The following is a 12092-nucleotide window of genomic DNA, read 5'->3' as shown; positions in this document are numbered from 1 at the left end:
CGCCATTGCGCCCAAGAGTGAGGAGGATCTGCTGGCCCTGGCCGCGTCGCGGCTGAGCCGCCGCAAGCGGGTGGCGGGCGCGGCCGTCGGGGTGGCCATGGTGCTGCTGCTGCTGGTGGCCATTCCGCTGCTGGTGCACAGCTCCCGCGGGCCGGCGCACTATGAGATGCTGGGTCGCTGCCGCATGGTGTGCGACCCACACGGGCCTCAAGGCCCTGGACCCGACGGCGCGCCCGCCTCCGTGCCCCCCTTCCCTCCGGGCGCCAAGGGAGAGGGGGGTAGGCGCGGGAAGGCAGGTCTGCGAGGGCCACCGGGACCTCCAGGTCCCAGAGGGCCTCCAGGAGAGCCCGGCAGGCCAGGTCCACCAGGTCCTCCCGGCCCAGGCCCTGGCGGGGTGGCGCCCCCTGCCGGCTACGTGCCTCGCATTGCCTTCTACGCGGGTCTGCGGCGGCCACACGAAGGTTATGAGGTGCTGCGCTTCGACGACGTGGTGACCAATGTGGGAAACGCTTATGAGGCGGCCAGCGGCAAGTTCACCTGCCCCATGCCAGGTGTCTACTTCTTCGCTTACCATGTGCTCATGCGCGGCGGTGACGGCACCAGCATGTGGGCCGACCTGATGAAGAATGGACAGGTGAGATGCCCCCACCCCAGGCCCAGAGGCGACAGGGTAGCTTTCTAAATCTCCCTGCACTCCTTACATTCGAGGGCTGCTTTCGAACCCCTCCCCCAACAGCGTCACCGACTCTAGAAACGCCAGGCTGCCAAGAATTTATAAATCGTTTCATCTAGCCAAAGAGGGATTAGGGGCCAGAGAAAGGAAATGACCTGCCCAGGGTCTCACCCAGCATTAGGAATGGTGTCAGAATCAGAACTCAGGACACAAAGCTTAATGGTCTCTACAGCTGCTATCTCACACTCCAACTATATAGGCAACCCTATATCAAATTGGTTTGGTGTCTCCCCTGCCAGTTAGCGTCTTTTCTCATCCTGTCTTGGGCCACCTTCTCTCCTGAGGCAGGCCTTCTGGCTTTCGGGTTTTCCAGCCTCACAATGGTTGAATTACCTGGTGTCTGGCTCCTTTGAATTAGAATGGAATCTAGGTCTCTGGCCGTGGGCTGTCAGCAGCTGTTCTTGGCGGGGCGGGGGGGCATTCAGCTTGGATTTTTGAGTTGAACGTAAAAAAGAAAGCATTTGCCCAGGGCCTGGGACCACTTCTACAACTGGCCTTACCCTTACTAATACTGAGTCTGTGGGCAGAGGTGGAAATGATGTGGCAGCTCAGGGGCCAGCCAGGCGGCTTGATGGAAGGGATTTGGAGGAGGAAAGAGGCAAAGGGCAGATTAAGCAGAAGCTTTGGCCCTGGGCCTGGTTCTGTAGGCCCCACATCTTCCCTGGCAACCTCTGGCCTCCAGGTTCTGCTACTCCCTGTCCCTATGGGCAGAGTTGGAGTCACTGGCACTTTGGCTTGGGAGAATAGCTCCAAGGACTCAGCTGGAGGACCAGCACACACATAGAGTGAATGAGAAGCCGCAGAGGTGGGGGTTCGGGGAGGTGCCTGGGCCCCACAAGCCGCAGGAGGTAAGACTGGGGCTGAGTGGTGACCTCTGAATGCCTCACACCATGGGGTGGTGGTGACCATGGCGCATCAGGCCTGCTGGTCTTGGTGTCCTGACGCAGGTCCTGTTCTGGCTACAGCACCCTCCAGCTCGAGGACTAGCAGGCACTGCACTGGGGTCTCCTCCCAGCAGGGCCGCCCCAGGAACCCAAGTAAAGAGACAATCTGTGTGTCTGAATGGGAGTGAGAGCTGTGTGTGTGTAAGGGAGTGAGAGTGAGAGTGTGTGTGCCTGATGCGAGTGTCTGTGGGTGCAGGGTGCCAAGGTGTGAGAATAGAGCAGCGTCTATGTGCATGTGGCACTGAGTAGGTGTGTGTGGTCTATGCAGGGTGTCTGTGAGCAGGAGGAGGGGGCTGAGTGTCTATCTCGAGTGTGCCGGTTTCGGAGGGAGCGGGGGGCCGTGCGGCTCCCACTCTGTATTCTGCGGCGCGGGCGCTGCGGCCCTGGGGACGGTAAATAGTGATTAGAATAATGATGAATAATTAATGAGTTAATAACCAGCCCCCGCGGGACAGGAAGAGGGGGGCTGGGAAAGGGGCTGGGCGCTGGAGGCGACCAGCAGAGAGGCCAGAGGGAAGGAGGGCTAACCTGTTGGGGCGAAAGGGGACCCCCATGTGTTGGCGCCGGTGGGCGCTAGAAGGGGAAAGGGCACCCAGAGGCGAGAATGCATCACTGCACCTTCCCATGGCCCGCACCCCTGCTTGCATACAGACAGACACACCTGTGCCCTATGACTGAGGAAAGGGAATCCAAGTTTAGGAGGTCAGAGGGGGTTCAGAATGTTAGAAATTATCCGACAGCCTGATTTTATTGTTTAAATAATTGCAAACCCTATATAGCGTTATCTAGGAGCAAAGCACTATTCTAACACACTTCACACGTAGTAACTCATTTAATCCTACTAACCTTAGGAGGTAGGCTCTATTATTCCCTCCCGTTTTACAGTTCACATTGACGACCGGAGAAGGCATGGAACTTGGCCGAGTCGCACAGCTAGTAAATGGCAGTGCCCGGGAAGCTCAGCGATCTCCTGCCCTCTCCTTGTCCTCCCCAGCCCCTGCAGCCGGCTACCCTGGCGCCGTCTTCATAGGCCCAGCTGCACCTACTCCTCCCGACGCTTCTCTCCACCCCCAGCTCCGCACGGGGCGTGAGTGGGCTGTTCTGTTCTCCCCTGCTAGGTCCGGGCCAGCGCCATTGCTCAGGACGCGGACCAGAACTACGACTACGCCAGCAACAGCGTCATACTGCACCTGGATGTGGGCGACGAGGTCTTCATCAAGCTGGACGGCGGGAAGGTGCACGGCGGTAACACCAACAAGTACAGCACCTTCTCTGGCTTCATCATCTACCCGGACTGAGCAGGGCCCCATGCCCCGGATCCCTGCTCCCCCTTCGCCTCCGCTCCCCTCTTCACCCACCTTCAGCCGGCCCCACCCAAGGCGCCACCCTATCCCTCCAGAGCCTGGCGGTGGGGCGGGCCCTCCCGCCCCCGGAGGCGGCCGTGCTGGGCGGACCCCGGGCGCTCCGGGGACGCCCGGGGATCTACGCGGCCGGGGAGAGGAGGAAGCCGGGCTGGGGAGGAGCGGAGCGGCTCGGGAAGCGGCCGCCGGCTTCAGAGAGCGCGCCTATGAAAGCCAACCCGAGGCGGGCGGAGGCCGGGCCCTCTCTTCTGCTAGGAGCCGGGGAACAGCTTCACTCCCCGGAGCCGCAGGCAGAAAGGAAGCCCCGGCATTTGGTGGTGGAGGTGGTGTGTGTGCGGGGATGGAGAGCAGAAACAGGAGCCCATCTGGGTGGGAGGACAGGAAACTTTTGTTTGGAGGGGGTCAGGCTCGTCCCCTGTCACCACAACTTTCTCTCACCATTCTCTCTTTCCCTCATCCCCATTTTCAGGCTCCAGGCACTGGCCTTGGCAGCCTTCCTGTGAACTGAAGGAACAAGTGAATTCTTTCCTAGCATTTAAAACTCATTCTGTACAGTCCCCATTTCACCCCCATACTGCCTAGGCCCTGGGGCTACAGCTGCTGATGCCTCTTCCAATAAAGCGAAGTTGGAGAATGTGTGTGCCTCTTAACTTGGTGCACAGTTGGGGGAAATTGGCTGACCCTTTCCCTCACTCCTTTCAAGGACTCTCACCCTACCACTCTCCGCCAGAGGTAAAGGATTACTTATTTATTCCTGGCAAGGCCTGTCTCTGGTGGAAAAGGGGAGTAGCCCAAGGCTTCTTCTACTCAGATATGGGAAGGGAGGTGTATCAGCTTCAGGAGAGCTTGGAGACCTACTGCAGGGAGACACCAGCCAGGATGACACTAACAAGGGAGGATTCCAGAGATATGGGTCCCATCCTTCTGCTTTCTGCCTGATGCAGGTGAACTTATAAGAAGAGGAGCTCTGGGGGGTTGAGGAGTTGGTGATGACTCCTGGGAGTGGCATTGATCTCAAGAAGCAAGAAGAGCAGATCCCCAAAGGCCCACATTCACCACTCTCTCCCCCTGCCCCCCCACCCCCATATTGCTTGCTGAGGGGTGGGGATGGGGAGGAGCAGTTTGTCCCTTTAGGATAGCTCTTAGGTGAGGGAGTCTGGGGGAGCCCAGGGCCCACCTCTAAGCTGGAGGACACTGCCACCGTGTGGGCAATTGGAGAGCAACAGTCGTAGCTGGCCTAGGTCAACCCAGAGGGAAACAGACATTTGGACACTTTAGAAACTTTATTGGGGCGCCTGTGTGGCTCAGTCAGTTGAGCGTCTGACTCTTGGTTTCGGCTCAGGTCATGATCTCTCATGTTTGTGAAAGGCCCCGAGTCAGGCTTTGAGCTGACGGCCTAGGGCCTGCTTGGGATTTTCTTTCTGCCCCTCCCCTGCTTGGGTTCTCTCTCTCTCTCTCTCTCTCTCTCTCTCAAAATTAATGAATAAACATTTTTAAAAAAGAAACTTTATTGAAGGGTAATAAATAAGGGCTAAAAGGAAGGAGCAAGGCAGGACAGGATGTGGATGCATCATGATAGAGAGTCCTGTGGGGCAGCAGAACCAACTGGAATAAAACACTGGAGAGAGAGATCTTGTCACAGCCCAGCCATCCTTGAACTGTAGCCAACCCTTCCCCACTGACCACTGCAAAGAAGCAGAGGCTATCATCCCCTGCCCCCAGCCCTCCCTCTCCCCACACCACCCTACTTTCCACAGGCTTGCTGTGCAGGCACAGCTCTGCTGTGAAGGGGAGGCTCACCAGGGCGTCCTGCCATTCAAGTAACGTGGCCACAGGGTTGGTACAGGCTCGGGTGGGGCCTGACGGTGGGGCTCGGCTGGTATAGAAGGCACACTCATCATCCAGGCGGGCCTCGTGGAAGCAGTGGATGGCAGTCAAACATGCTTTGAGGCGCTGTCTCAGAGCCAGTGTTCGAGGGGCCAGGTCGCTGGGGCCTGAGGGCCGAGGGCCACAGAGACCTGAGGACAGACTCTGGGGTCCTAAACTCCCACCATATACAGCGCTTCCCCACTCCCCCACCAAGGGCTACACCATTAGCAGCACACAGCTTGAGGCGCAACTCCTCCCTTCTCCCTGAAGGGAGAGCGCCAGGCTGGGGCAGGGTAGGTGGGGAAATGCAAGCAATGGGACCAGCTGGTGCAAGGTAGGGGCCCGTTCCCAGTGAGAGAGGAGGACCTCCTTTGTTCACAAGCCCTTCCGGCTGACTCCTTACCTGCCTGGCCTGTTGACCGGAGTGAGTGAATGGGGGGGCTGGCACAGAGTGGGTGTTGGGAGGAGAAGATCAGGCTGGTGGTCGCTGGAGCCCACTGACGACAGCAGGGCTTTGGGCTGAACTCTGGACTTCTGGGTCCCAGGGAGCAGGCCTCTGATGCCCCAGGGTCTATCCTAGGGGAGGGCTCTAGGAGTCCAATCTGCCCGTGGGAGTCTGCCGGAAGGGGTCCAGGTTCTCCTGGAGGGCAGGGCTCTGATACCTCAGGCTGTTCCTGGACAGAGGGTTCTGGTATCCCAGGCTCCTTGCTATGGCTGGGCTCTGGGGGTCCTGGCTCTGCTGCAGGGCAGGGTTGAGCTATTTCCAGCTTTGCTCCTGGGCAGGGGTGTGGCTCCCCACATTCCTCTGGAAGGCAGGGCTTTGGTAGCCCAGGGTTCTGTAACACTCCAGGAAGGTGTAAGGCCCCTGAATTCTGCTTCGGGGCATTCGGAGTACTAGAAATCTCAGCCAGCAGGCGCTGAAGTTCAACCATATCCAGAGTGGAGCCTCCATTCAGGGGGACATACGTGCCCTCTGGGAGCCCTTCTACCTCCTGTCGCAACAGCTGCTGCAGGATATTGATGCGCTGTGGGGGGGAGAGGAGTACCCAGCGTGATGTCAGGGTGTGGGCTCAAGTCTCCACCCACACTGTCCTATTCCCATACTCCCCTCTCCTCCTGCATCCCCTTCCCAGCGGTGTCCTGGCCAATCAGGCATCAAAGCTGTTGCCCACACAGACCCACCTGCATCTTCAGCTCCTGGAGCTTGGGGGTTGTGCCAGGGCGGGGTCCATGAGGAGCTGCCACAGCGGGTTTCCCAGGCCCCTCGTGCAAACTCACACAACTCTCCTGGTCAAATAACCGGACTGCAATCTGCTCCTGCCACATGGGAGGACAGGGCCGCGTGAGGAAGCCGGGCTGGGGCAGGAAGGCCAGTCCAGTCCCACCCTCACGAGGAAGGGACCTGGTGAGGCGAGCGGCCCTAAACGTAGATTAGGAGGGGCAGCAGAGGGGGAGGGAGAGTTGGAGAGTTGGAAGCTTCCGCAGAGAGCCCACCTGCCTTAAACTGCTGGGCTCGGACCAACGGGACACAGAGAGGGATCTCAGCACGGAAAAGCCTGAGATACTTACCCAGGGCAGGGCAGGCTCTTCAGGGCAAGGCTGAGGGGAGAGGCCACTCAAACACTGGGCCTGAGACAGAAGTGAGACATCATAGCTCTCTCTGTGCCCATCCCTGCCCTTCCTCCCCCGCCCTGGCCTGTGCCAGCTACCTCCCCCGCTCTCTCCTCTCTCCCTTACCTGCTGAGCTCTGGGGGCCGATGGGATGGGTGTGAACTGGATTTTGGGGCGAATGGCAAGACGCCGCAAAACCGAATACGAGGTCTGGGGAGAGAGGAGGATGGGTGAGCAGGAACAGAACCTGACCGAGCAGGGGTCCCAGCCAGGTGGCTCTGCCCTCGCCCAGCCCCCGGGAGTTGTGGATACAAACTGGAGCTGAGGCGCCAGGCGAGGGTACGCGCTGAGCCCGTCCGAAAGGTGACGGATGGGCCATGGAAGGCGTCACCACACGGCCAGGAGAGGGTATCAGGTGGGAGGCACGGCCGTCCTGTGGGGAGGAACGAGGCGGAAGAGGGATCGCTCCCCCCTTGCATTCCTATGTCTTCTCATTGCAGCAGCCAGTGCCATTCCACGAAGACCTAATCAAATCCTCTCTCTCTCTTGTTCATGACCCCTCTCCATGGCTTTCCACTCAATCCAAGCAACAGCCAAGGCCTCACACTGGTTTATAAATCCTTACCCAATCTGATCTCGCCATCGTCTAACCTCACTTCCTGTCATCCTCCTTGCTCTGCTTCAGCTTGGCTGGAGTCCTCTTTCTGCCAATCCTTAAACACATGAGGCACATTCCCTCTCTAGGGCCTTTGCAGCGGCGGTTCTTCTGGCCTGGAATGTCCTTCTCCCAGATACCTGCACGGTTCACTCCCCCAGCTCCTTTTGGTCTTCACTAGAATTTCATCTACTCAATGCGATTCCCCTGACCAATTTATCTGAAACTACAACATCTCACTCCCCTACTTCCCCACCCCCTTCAGTGCCTACTTTTTTTTTTTTTTTAACTTATCACCAGCTGACATGCTACATTATTTTACATATGGGTTTATTTTTCATCTCCCTCTTCTAGAATATGAACTTGTTTACTACTGTGTATCCAGAACCTAGAGAACTGTGGAGTGAATGAATGTCAGGTCTGTCTCATTCTCAGCACTGATTTAATGGTGATACAAATATATACCAGACTGTGACCTCTTGGCCCAAGGCTCCTGCCACCTGGTAAGCAGAGGCTAGTCCCACTCTGGAGAGGCCTTGGGCCCATGGGGCAAACACAGGCTCAGTTAGCATTCCAAGGCCCACCCACAACCCTCAGGGCTGGCTGCTGCCAGAGAATTCCCCCAAACATCTCCCCCGCCTCTCCCCGTCCCAGAAGGGACCCATCTCACCCTGGTGTGGGTTATCTCTCTTAATGGTACCCGCTGGGCCAGACCTAGGGGGCCCCCTCCTCCTTCATCAGAGTGAGTAACAACTTCATGTTCTCCTTCAGGGAGAGAGGGAGCTACGAGGAGACAGGAAATTTGCTGTAGTGTCTAGAACACACACCGATGTCTGGCATAGGGTTCTGCAACCTCCAAAGAGGGTATGCCAGTTTGACGGCCCCCACTGTACCATCAGATGTGAGGACCCATCCAGCATCCCCTTGGAGCCCAGCACTATCCCAGTAATCACTTATTAATCTGAGCACCTGCGTGGGCTAGGGGTGTGCTGATGGCTTGTAGGGCTGAGGACAGAACAGTGAGTGGAAGGTAAATCTTTCAGAAGTGGCAGAGAGAGGGCTCCAGTGGGCACCACCCCCTTTTACACAAGTGCAACGGGGCAACCTCTGGCCTATCAAGGTCCCTTCCTCTCTGGTTCCTTCTGATGTGGCCTTCCCCTCTCTCTACCAGCCCCCACCCTGACCTGCTGAACTTTCTCCCGTCTTGCACGTAGCCTGTCTGCCCCTATTTTCTCCCCATGGCCAGACAAACTCACCAGGCTGGACTGAGGTCTCCAGGGGTAATCCTGAGGTCTGCTTCACCAAAGTCCTGCTGATAATAAGGACAGCAGCTAGCAGTCACTAAGTACCAAGTATGAGCTGGGCACTTTGCTAAGTGCTTTACAAACATCATCTCATTTAATTCTTCGCAAAACAACCCCTCTCTCTAATGATACAAACATTATCCTCATTTGACAGATAAAAAAAAAAAAAAAAAAACCTGAAGCTTGGGGTTTAGGGCAAACTTACAAAACTGGGTAGTGCTGAGAGTCAGAGGTCACACCTAAATCCCAATTATTGGCATCATTTATGCTCTAGCCACTAAATAGAAGAGGTAGCATTTCTGATTTCTGTTCCTTCTTCCCCCACAACCCGAAAAAACTGGTGTCACACTGAGGCCTGGCTATGGAGGCTGAACCCTATTCCAAGGGTTCACTCAAGGCATCCACAAGTTTTCTCCTTCCCTCCTGGGTTGGTGGGAAGTCCTAAAGCTACTGGAAGACTCTAGCTCTGAGGGACCCCTGTATCAGACATTGGATCATTCTTTCCCAAATGATCCTTTCTTCCTCACCGGCTGCTGCCACCTGTCCCTCTTCTTAGCTCCTGGAAACTGGGGTGAGCAGAGGGGTGAAAGGAAGGTCCTGAAGGTGGAATCTGACCCATGCAAGCAAGAGAAGAAAAGAGAGTCAGAGGTGGACCCCAAAACTTCAAGCCTCATCACCAGCCCCATCATCTCCACAACCCTCTGGTTCATTACGAGGTAACTTCTCTCCTAAAGCCCAGCTTTGTCCCAGGAAAGTGCTCCCAGAAACACTGAATATATTAGCCCCTCAAGGGCACTCACCAGAGCCTCTAGCCTCTGGGGACACAAGGTCCGGCCGCGGGGTCCTGGTCCCTCCAGCCTCGAGAAGCAGGAAGCCCTTGCAGGGTCCAGTCGGTGGGTGGGAGTTCTAGGGGCTAAGTATGCAGAGGCACGGGCACCCTGACACCACAAAAGAGGCTATCAGCACAGGCTCAGGATTCCGTCCTCAGTCTATACCAGCCTGATTTTCTCATAGCCTGTCTTATTACCTGGCCCCTACGGATGGTGCCTCCCTGGCTCCCTCGAACCAGTACTCTCTGAGCGAGACTGGGCTGGCGCCCCAGGCGACAGCTCTTCACCCCCTCACCTGACAGGATGGTGGCCAGGGCTGCAGGGTCAGCCACAAACTCTATGGTCCCTGGAGCCTCTGCAAGAGAAGGAAGAGTGAGAAGGAACAGGAAGGAAGAAGGCTGAGGGGCCACGGACCCCACTGTAGTTACCTTGAGGTGCAAGAGTGAGCCAAAGAGACTCATATTATTAAACTCAGTTCACCAAAGTTCACAGAACTTTTCTTTATGTAAGATACTATTCTAGGCACTGGAGCCTCAGAGATGAGTGAGAAAGCCCAGCCTCCATCCTAAAGAAGTTACCATCAAACTACAGAGAGGTAACAGACTCAAGCCAAAGTCTGGACATGTTATAAGAAAAGTACTACAAAGTATTAGAACGCAGAGCAATTGATTGTGACCTAGGGAGCTGGAAAAGGCTTTAGAAAAGATGACGTTTTGCTGAAAGGAGGAGAGGGCTTCGGAGTAGAGAGTTTCCAGGAGCAGATTCCAGGACTCTTACAGTAAGTGGGAGATCAGGGTAGTGGAAAGGTCACAAAGGCCACTGCACTCATCCCATTCCCTACCTCCACACAAGGAGACTGTGTTTTCAAGCCTCCAACAGGTACCTGTCTGGGGAGGGGGCCTAGACTCCAGATTTTGTCTCCCAGGGCTAGGCCTCAGTTCCTCCAAGGGGTTCCGGAGCTGAGTGCTCCCCAGTGATCCTTCTGATTTCTCCTTTTTATGTGTGACTTTCAGCGTGGGGCCTGCTGAGTTGAGGGGGTGTTGAATATTGAGCTTCTGCACCAATCTCTACAGGAAGGGAGGACAAAAAGCTGGGGTTCAGCTTTGATGTGCATTGCTGGTGTGTGCTGTCTCCTCGTAGCTACTGTCTTTACCCACCAGGCCCCTCTTACCTTTGGATCTTGGTTCTCCTGGTCCAGGACGCAGGGTTTGACTGTGGATAGAGGGGGGCGTCTCTGAGAGCGTACGGGAATCTTGCTAGGGGTAGGAGATACACCCCTAGGGAGAGGATCCTTCGTGGTTTGGAGAGTGGTCATGACGGCTACAACTGAGATGGGGAGGAAAGGATGTGGGATCCAAGGTCAGCCAGTTCGGCGCATCGGTTCTGACGTTCCTGAAGCTCCCACCATGGCCCAAACCCATGCGCCCAGAAGACCGATGCTTCTAAGGCCACTGTTCGCGGTGCCACCTCCAGACTTCCTGAGCCTGCCTACTCTTTCGCCCCAGGACCCCGAGCTGCCTCTCCTCCCTAGGAGCCCCGCAGTCCCCATTCCGTTCAAGACCTCCATGCCGCACCCACCTCGGAACCACTATGGCTCACCCACACTTCCTCCGCTTTTTCCTTACTCTGGCTTCTGCTGCTCCTTCCCCAGTTTGTAAAATACGCCGAGCGCCTGATTGGCTCTTCTGCGCTCCCGCGAAGGCGCGTGACACCTGGCTGAGCTCTCCAATCCACAGGCTTCGGAGGCGGGGCCATAAGAAGGACTAGTAGTCGAACCGCTTTCTGGCCAGGAAAAAAACTGACCCGACTCAGTCAGCCAATCCGAGAGTGGAGCGCGGGATGGGAGGCGGGATAAGAGAAAGGAGGAGGGCGTTCTGAGGCTGGGGAAGGCGTGGCACAACGGGCGCTGCGAACTCTCGCGATGTCTCGGGACTGCTCTGAGAAGGACCGTTCTCCGGGCTTTGCGGGAGGGGTGCGCTGTCCTGAAAGAGGCTAACGGTGTTCGGGGCTGGCCCGCGCCCCAGACGCCGACCTCTCTGACCGAGTGCAGCGTTCACCTTTGGGGACGCAGTTCCAGAGGCGTATAGCAAGCATCTACGCATTGTGTCTGGGACGAGAAAGCGCTTCCAAACGGACAGAGAAGGCTGGATGGAATAGAATGGAGCCTAACAATAATAAAAATAAAAATAAACCATCTTTTCCTCGCAGGAGCCTCACGACCCGGTGAGGTGTGGTCTCCATTTCACTGATAAGAAATAAGCCCAAACCGCGTCACTGGAACTCATTCAGCACCACAGGCCTGGAGGACTGGGGAGAGGCGTGTCACCTGCCTGTTACCGGGGTGTGAAACAACCAATACTCCGGTCAGAATGGAGTGGTGACCTCTAACGGAAGACGGGGGAAATGGACAATGGTGTCAAATGTGCAGGGCTCTGGTAGATTTTTCTCCCTGACGACAGTGGTTTCTATTACTCAAGCCAGGAACCGGGAGTTATTTTTCAACTCCTTTCCCTCCTCATACAATCTCTCTCTCATTCTTACTATTTTTCATATCTTTGCAATTCGTTTTTTCTTCCTCTTTATCACGACCACCCTAATCTTACACCCAAATGGCACTTAAAGAATTTCAAGAGTCTCATACCCCCCATTCTCTCTTGCTCTCCACTTTCTTTTTTTCTTTTTTTAATGTTTTATTTATTTCTGAGAGAGAGACAGCGTGAGCAGGGGAGGGTCAGAGAGAGAGGGAGACACAGAATCCGAAACAGGCTCCAGGCTCTGAGCTGGC

The 12092-nt window shown here is 56.2% G+C and overlaps 2 protein-coding genes across 7 annotated transcripts; one reads left to right on the top strand and one right to left on the bottom strand.

Moving 5' to 3' along the window:
* The first annotated feature begins 97 nt into the window (after nucleotides 1–97).
* On the top strand, nucleotides 98–3106 carry C1QL4 (complement C1q like 4). Its single transcript, XM_077753585.1, has 2 exons — nucleotides 98–634; nucleotides 2796–3106. The coding sequence occupies exons 1-2, from the start codon at nucleotides 98–100 to the stop codon at nucleotides 2973–2975; spliced, it is 717 nt and encodes a 238-aa protein (XP_077609711.1). The 3' UTR covers nucleotides 2976–3106.
* A 1432-nt stretch (nucleotides 3107–4538) lies between these two features.
* TROAP (trophinin associated protein) lies at nucleotides 4539–10963 on the bottom strand. 6 transcript variants are annotated; one of them, XM_077753306.1, is made up of 15 exons: nucleotides 10886–10963; nucleotides 10479–10633; nucleotides 10191–10374; nucleotides 9505–9662; nucleotides 9278–9415; nucleotides 9005–9087; nucleotides 8430–8485; nucleotides 7844–7956; nucleotides 6835–6951; nucleotides 6645–6728; nucleotides 6477–6536; nucleotides 6090–6224; nucleotides 5311–5932; nucleotides 4839–5056; nucleotides 4539–4656 (listed from the first exon to the last, which is right to left on the bottom strand). In XM_077753306.1, exons 2-15 carry the CDS (start codon nucleotides 10620–10622, stop codon nucleotides 4609–4611), a joined length of 2160 nt encoding a protein of 719 aa, XP_077609432.1. In that variant the 5' UTR covers nucleotides 10623–10633; nucleotides 10886–10963; the 3' UTR covers nucleotides 4539–4608. The 6 variants fall into 6 exon arrangements, with proteins under 6 accessions (XP_077609432.1, XP_077609433.1, XP_077609434.1 ...); XM_077753307.1 differs by having other exon boundaries at nucleotides 8430–8482; XM_077753308.1 differs by having other exon boundaries at nucleotides 4839–5032; nucleotides 10886–10962.
* Between the last annotated feature and the right edge of the window lie 1129 nt (nucleotides 10964–12092).

The sequence above is a fragment of the Crocuta crocuta genome, unplaced genomic scaffold (genome assembly GCF_008692635.1).
Source record: "Crocuta crocuta isolate KB4526 unplaced genomic scaffold, BGI_CrCroc_1.0 scaffold30, whole genome shotgun sequence".
Taxonomy (NCBI): domain Eukaryota; kingdom Metazoa; phylum Chordata; class Mammalia; order Carnivora; family Hyaenidae; genus Crocuta; species Crocuta crocuta.
This window is presented reverse-complemented; position numbering and strand designations above follow the sequence as displayed.